This window comes from Centrocercus urophasianus, unplaced genomic scaffold (assembly GCF_019232065.1).
Source record: "Centrocercus urophasianus isolate 14NV4802_14NV808 unplaced genomic scaffold, USGS_Curo_1.0 seq_26, whole genome shotgun sequence".
Classification (NCBI taxonomy): Eukaryota; Metazoa; Chordata; class Aves; order Galliformes; family Phasianidae; genus Centrocercus; species Centrocercus urophasianus.
Genome location: NW_024884822.1, coordinates 2,687,973 through 2,695,209, shown reverse-complemented (window position 1 = coordinate 2,695,209; position 7,237 = coordinate 2,687,973). Strand labels below are relative to the sequence as shown.

The 7,237-nt window shown below is 56.1% G+C and overlaps 1 protein-coding gene across 7 annotated transcripts in view; it reads right to left on the bottom strand.

The window, feature by feature from the left end:
- Positions 1 to 3,904: 3,904 nt before the first annotated feature.
- Positions 3,905 to 7,237, bottom strand: part of LOC122164513 (rho GTPase-activating protein 7-like) — a 29,837-nt gene continuing 26,504 nt past the window's right edge. For 2 of the 7 annotated variants that reach the window (XM_042826601.1, XM_042826603.1), the window contains exon 11: positions 3,905 to 5,476. In XM_042826601.1, the coding sequence (XP_042682535.1) occupies positions 5,339 to 5,476 (138 nt within the window). In that variant the 3' untranslated portion in view covers positions 3,905 to 5,338. Of the gene's footprint in view, positions 7,147 to 7,237 lie in introns of all 7 variants that reach the window. The other 5 variants (XR_006170234.1, XR_006170232.1, XR_006170233.1 and 2 more) reach the window with 5 other exon arrangements.

The window sequence follows — 7,237 nt, the reverse complement described above, 5'->3', positions numbered from 1 at the left end:
TAGAGGAGCAGCACCCAGAGGGGGAAAGGGGAGGGAACTGGAGGGAACACAGAATCACAAGCTTGGAAACGACCGATAAGATCATCTATTCCAACTGTCTTCTCATTACCCCAAGTACTAAACCTCATCTCGTAGCTCCTCATCCAGCCTTCTCTTGAACACGGCCAGCGATGGTGACTCCACCACCTGCTGGGCAGCCATTGAAGTGCCTGATCACTCTCTGAGAGGAAAGATTTTTCCCCAGGTCCTGTTTGTTGCCTGGAAAAACCTCTTAGAACCATTAAGGCTGGAGAAGACCTCTACAATCATCAAGGCCAAGAGCCAGAGGGAAGTGTGACCTTTTACTGAATAAACCTTCCTGTTGTACATGCCTGGGGCTGCGTGCCATGGCCTGAGCAACCCGATGGGGCCTGTGGAAAGACGTGTCCCAGGCACCGGTGATTGGTGTGAAACACTGATGCCAAGCAAGCAGAGGTGCAGGGGAAGGCCCAGAAACGTCTGCTGGGGCTTGAGTGCTGCTGGCACACGTGCAGCAGGTGAGGCTCATTGTGATGACCAAGCCATGGATGACGGCATCACTGTGGGACGGGTGGTGATGACCCGGAGTGAAGGTGAGGACTGGCACCAGGGCCAAGTGATCCTTTGTGACATCGCTGTGCGGTGGATTGTGACTGCTCAGCCCACCCTGCTGCAACGCGGGTGCGGCAGCCCAGCCGATCAGTTCGTGCCTGGCATCGGACCGAGCGTGTGTGCGAGGACCGGAGCGCAACAGGGCGAGTTTGGAGCTGGAACGTGCTCTGGGTGCTGCCAGCGCAGCTCTCAGCGGCCGTCTCAGAGCCACTTGTGCCGTACCCTGACCCTGCTGGGAGCAGGCAGAAGGGACTTTGTTCAGAGTCGCGTGCAGCAGTGCAGGTAGGCAGCGTGGCAATGCCTCACGCTGGCAGCTGGGGGGATGCTTCTTGAGGAACCCTCCCCAGGTTGGTCGGTGCCCGTGGGGTCTCTTGTCCTATTGCAATGTGACACCCGCTGCCCCAGCATCAGTGTCGGGGAGCAAATTGTCATCTCCCACTCCTCCATTCCCACTGCAACTGGTGGAAGTGTGGAAGCAGCTTTAGGCACCCACTGCCCCTTGTGCCTGGAGAACTGGGACAGCGTGGTATACACTGTGCCATGCTGCCACCAGGTTTGTTTCCACCGCATCCAGCAGTGGACTAGCAGCAGGCCCCAGTGCCCGCTCTGCAAGCAAGGCACACAGTCCATCATCCACGCAGGGCGGGCAGGCAGGGACTTTGAGGAGCTGGCCCTCAGGCCAACCGCAGCGGCATCCATTGCTGCATGTTGAACCAGCCTAGCTTTGTCACGTCGTCTTGTGGCACCACCTCATGACAAGTCGGTTACAAGTTACATGTGCAGTAGAAACATGTGCAATATTTGTTTTTCCAAGTATATTGCCATTATGAAGGAAAATCATGGAATGACGGATGGTGAGGGAAGCCCAGGCTGGTGCCCCAATACGTGCAGTGATGGACTGTGAGGTCACCAACCGAGGAGTTGTGACGGCAACGAGAGACAACTGTGACCTCAACAGCCCTTGCTGTATCCATTTGGGTGCCAGCAGAGGCCAGCGTGCACTCGTGCCTGGACTCCAGCTGAGCGTAGCTGTTGGACTTGGAGCACTGAACCAAGTGGTTGTGTTGTGCTGTGGGGCTACTGGCAGCAGTTCTTGCTGCCCATCCCACAGCATCACCAGCTTTTCCCCCAGCCTTGCCTGGCTCAGGCAGCTGGGGCTCTGCAAGGTGCACTTGCAGCAGCAGAGGTGAGAGGTGCAGGATGTGGCCCCTGCAGCAGCTGGTGGAGAACAGGGACCGGGAGGGTTTCTTGCTGAGGGACCAGGGGGGCATCACTGCTGCCTGCCCCTGTGGCAGCAAGCGACCGTGGCCTCTCTTTCTCTTTTGCAGTTTGTAATACCTTCTGCCTGCTGCAGCACCAGTGAGGGGAGCAGCTTCCCAACCTCAGGTCTCCCCAGCCCACCGCAGAGCCCGGGACCATGGACGTGCCATCCAACTGGACCTGCCCCGTCTGCGGGCAAGCTCGGGAGGATGTCACCCATGTGACCCCCTGCCAGCATCAGCTCTGCTATGGCTGTGCCATCTGGTGGGCCCAGAGGAAGCCAACTTGTGCCGTATGTGGGCACAAAATAATCACCATCCGCTACTCCATGAGGGCGGATGACGATTATCTTGAGTGTCTCATCCCGCAGCCCACGGGACACTCAGGTGATGGCCTGCAGGACGAGCAGGGGCCTTCAGAGTCAGTGCCTGCAGAGCCGGTGCCTGCAGAGCCGGAGCTCATTCCACCGGAGCACAACTTCCCTGCCGAGGTCTGGGCTGCATTTTTCAGTCAACATCGGGAAGACCTCGCACCCCTGCTCTTCTGGCTGCAAGAGGAGATCCGGGCAATGTCCAGCGACAACTGGTGGGAGGTGCAAGCAGGACTGTGGGCCACTGTGAACTTCCTTTGTGAGCATGGGCTCGACCAGGCGGCCTTGGTACGGGAGCTGGAGGTGATCACCCACGGCGACGTCGTGCCCTTTGTGCAGCAGCTCATCAGCATCGCCGCAGCCCTGTATGGCCCCCTGATCCACCGCCAGCTGGACCAGCAGGACGGCCGTGCTGCACGAGGGCGGGAGGACGGCCCTGCAGCCAGCCCCAACATCAGCACCTCCCCTCAGCATCCTCCTGCCTCTGGCACCGAGGAGCTGCTCGGTGGCTCCACTGGGGGACCTGGGCTCCCCGGCACCGCCACCGCAGCAGAGGAGCCGCAGGAAGAGCCAGGGCAGGCAGCAGCTGCGGGCCCTTCCATCCGGAGCAGAGACCGCTCATGTGGGGCACCCCGACGCGCCCCGAAGAGGAAGGCCCGCAGCAGCCCCCAGGATTCGCCCCCACCCCGCAAGAGGCGGCCCCGACGACGGCGCTAGGCCTCATCCCACTGTCATCAAAGCACGCCTCCAGTGGGCTGGGAGGCCAACATCTGCCTCCCAGCCTGCTGTTTGGAGACAAAATAAAAACACTTTCAGAAAAAAAATGGTGTTATTGACAAGGCTGTTGGCTGCTTTCTCCCTCTTCTGGTCCCATGGCAGGGTGTAGAATCACTGCTTTATTTCCACCACCACACACTGGCACTCACAACTTGCAGCTACTTCCTTGGGTCCTGTTTGCTGCCTGGGAGAAGAGGCCAAACCCCTGCTCACCACCACCTCCCCTCAGGAGGTTGTGCAATGCAATGAGGTTTCCCCTGAGCCTCCTCTTCTCCAGTCTGAACAATCCCAGCTCCCTCAGCCGCTCCTCATAAGACTTGTGCTCCAGACCCCTCACCAGTTTCATTGCCCTTCTCTGGACACACTCCAGGGCCTCAACATCTTTCCTGTAGTGAGGGGCCCAAAGTACTCAAGTACACAGTACTCAAGTTGCAGCCTCACCCACACTGAGCACAGAGGGACGATCACCTCCCTGCTCCTGCTGGCCCCACTGTTTCTTATGCAGGCCAGGATGCCATTGGCCCTCTTCACCAGCTGTGCACACTATCAGCTCATGTTCAGCTGAGCATCAACCAACAGCCCCCGGTACCTTTCTTCTTCACAACCATCCAGCCCCTTGTCCCCAAGCCTATAGCACTGCATGAGGTTGTTGTGCCTGAAGTGCAGGACCCGATGCTTGAATGGGATGGTGGAATCTCATCCTATTCATCTCAGCCCTGTGATCCAGCTTATCTAAATCCCTCTGAAAGGCCTCTCTACCCTCAGGCAGATCGATGCCACCTCCCAGCTTGGTGTCATCTGCAAACTTACTGAGGGTGCACTCAGTGCCCCCACCCAGGTCATCAATAAAGACATTAAACAAGATGGGCTCCAGTGCCGAGCCCTGGGGGACACCACTTGACACGGGTCACCAGCTGGACTTCACTCCATTCACCACGATGTGCTGGGAACAGCCCTCAGCCAGTTCCTTACCCAAAGGACCTGTCCAGTCCAGCCCACAGGCAGCCCGTTTCCCCAGAAGAAGCCTGTGAGAAACCCTGTCAACGGCTTTGCTGAAGCCCAGGTAGACTGCACCAACAGCCCTTCCTTCATCTACCAGGCTGGTCACCCAGTCATAGAAGGAGATGAGGTTGGTCAGGCACAGCCTGCCTTTCACTAACCCTGGCTGGGCCTGATTCCCCAGACACAGCGCACCTGCCGTGCAATCTCACCTGAGATGATTTGCTCCATTACTTCCCCTGGTACCAAGGTCAGGCTCACAGGCATATAGCTCCTCAGATCCTCCTTATAGCCCTTCTTGAAGATGGGAGTCACATCAGCAAGCCTCCAATCCTCTGGGCCCTCTCCAGTTAGCCAGCGCAGATTGATGGCTGAGAGCAGCTCGGCCATCACCCCCCCAGCTCCCTCAGCCCCCAAGGGTGCAGCCTATCCGGTCCCATGGACTTGTGACAGTCCAGATGGAGGAGAAGCTCTCTGTCTCTACCTGAACTACTGGGGGCATATTATGAGTAGCATCCCAGACTGCCAGATCAGGGCGTAAAATGTCAGAGGATAACTGGTCTGGCTATTAAAGGCATTGAGGACATCAGCCTTCTCTTTGTCTTCCGTGGCCGCATTCCCTGCTGCATCAAGTATAGGATGAAAATTATCCTTGGTTCTTCTTTTGCCTTTGATATACTTACAAAAGGATTTTTTATTGTCTTTTACGGCAGTGGCCAATGTGAGTTGAAGTTGGGCTTTTGCCTTCCTAACCTTCTCCCTGCATACCTTAGCTACTCCCTTGTAATCTCCCCAAGTAGCCTGTCCCTTCTGCAAGAAGACATAGACACTCCTATTCTCCCTGAGTCTCAACAGTAATTCCCGGCTTATCCACACCAGTTGTCTTCCCCTACAGCTCGCCTTACGGCACTCAGGGGAACAGCCTGTTCTTGTGCCTTAAGATTTCCATCTCGAGGAGCGTCCAAGGCTTCCTGGACCCCTTCACCCTTGAGAAGCGACTCCCAAGGGACCCATGCTACAAGCACCCTGAACAGATCAAAGTCCACCCTTTGAAAGTTCAAGGAAGTAGTTTTGCTGGTCACTCTTTTGACGACTCCAAGAACGGAGAATTCTACAATTCTGTGGTCACTCTGCCCAAGATGGTCCCCAACCTTCACTTCTCCCACCAGTTCTTCTCTGTTAGCAAAGACCAGGTCCAGCAGGACACCACGCCTAGTAGGCTCTCCTACCAGCTGCTTAACCACACAGTCTAGAAACCTCCTGGACTGCTTCCTCTGTGCTGTGTTATGTTTCCAACATACATCAGGGAAGTTGAAGTCTCCCATGAGAACAAGCGCTGGCGATCGTATCCAGGTCCAGAGGCAGACAACAGGTGATGTGGGCACAGCTAAGAGCATTTCTGGTCACAGGAACTGAATCCCCATGGCTGTACTCTTTATCCTGAAGTTTGAGAAATCAGAAATACAAGGGATCTGCAAGGTGCGTCCCATGTTTGATGGTGTCTTTCACAGCCCTCACCTAAGTGCGGGGTTGGTGCTCAGGGTGCTCACTGCATAGAAGGTGTTAGTGAACTGATAGGGCTGCACACTTGTAGCTGCAGAAGAGGTCAAACTCTTCTCTGGCTCAATCTGTGGATGGGGAAGGAAAAGGCAGTGAGCAAGAGACTGTGTGGGATCAGAGGTGCTGTGCAAGGCTCACATGGCATCACTGCATTACCCCTGCTAGGGCACCCTGACTCCAACCCCTCTCTGAGAAACCTTTAAACAGCAGGGGGCTGTGAATCAGTACTTAACAGGACAGTGGAGAACACTGAGGCATACCACCTGCAAGGACATCCCACATTCTTATTGCTGTACCTTGCAAGGGCCCTGTATTAGCACCCAGACAAGCAGTGCCTCCTACCTTCAAAGCCCAGCTGCTAAGTAGTATGCATGCAGCCACACTCTACTGGTGCACAAGCCTAGGGCAGATCTACTAGCAGAGTCCTCACAGCTGGTAAAATGGGAACTCCATGCTGCTTTCCCTGTTACTGCACCTTCCAATAAACCCAAAGCTAAAGGAGACCACAGGTGCGTGAGATTAAACATAAGCCAGCAAAGGTGCATGAGGACTCGGGGGACTTTGAACACTGCTGGCAGCAGGGATAGGCATTTCCCCTCTGCCTTCCTCTGGAAGGACTGTGACACTGGGTATCTCCCTTGGTTTACCTGCTTGCTGATACATCTGTTTGTATCACCTCCTACACCTGCCCCCATCCTATGGCAGAACCATCCCGCCTCAGAAGGCAGAGCTGGGCACCATAGCCATCCCACAGTTCCTGAGCAGTGCCTAGCAGCTGAGCACAAGTTCCAGCACCAGCTGCTTTTTGATGTCAAGGTCAAGCCAGGTAGGTTCTGGTCTAGAGACAGCAGCCAGGGTCAGGCGTGGTCCAGTAATGAAGGCTTGAGTCTGGCTGAGCAGGTCCACATCCAGGTAGAGCTCCACAGAGGCCACTCCTCATGGTCACCATCAGGAAAGGGAGCAACCCTGTCTCAGCTGTCCTCTAGTGCCAGCACCAGATCCCTCCCCCAGAAGGGCAGAGGATGTTGTCACAGCCCCTCACTGTGCACTACTCATAGCAGGATGGTGCAGGATGGCTGCTGGCCCAAGAGTAGCTCTGGGGCAGGCAGCAATGCTGGGGCTGAGAGCCATGAGAGAGTTTAGAACACACCACCCCGGCTTCAGGGCTCACTGGGGAAGGGTGAGGGAGGCAGCTCCATACTGCTAAGAGCCATGTGCAAGAAAGAAGAGCAGAGCTGAATAATGGGATGCACCGAGGGCTCCCTGGGATAAGGGGGCTGCGAATCAGTTGTGATAAGGCTGCAGAAGAAGCCACCCTGTCCCCCAGTACCTGAGAGAGTGGCAGACAACAGTAGAAAACAGGGTCAGCCCCAAGTGCAGATCATCAGGCACATCCGTGGTGAGGAGTGCTAAGTGAGCCAGGAGGTGGGGCAGCAGCCAACAGGGCAGGCTCAGAATTGGTGATAGTAGACAGCGTGAGTCCCAGTCCAGTAAGTGCTAGCAAAGTCCATAATAACAAGGAAGGGCCGAGGTCAAGCTGGGAAATCAGTCTGTGGGAAGATCCAAATGCAAATTAATGGGGGGGAGGTGAGGGGCTGTGGCCAGACGCAGGCATGGCTGTCACTACAACCACAGTTCCAG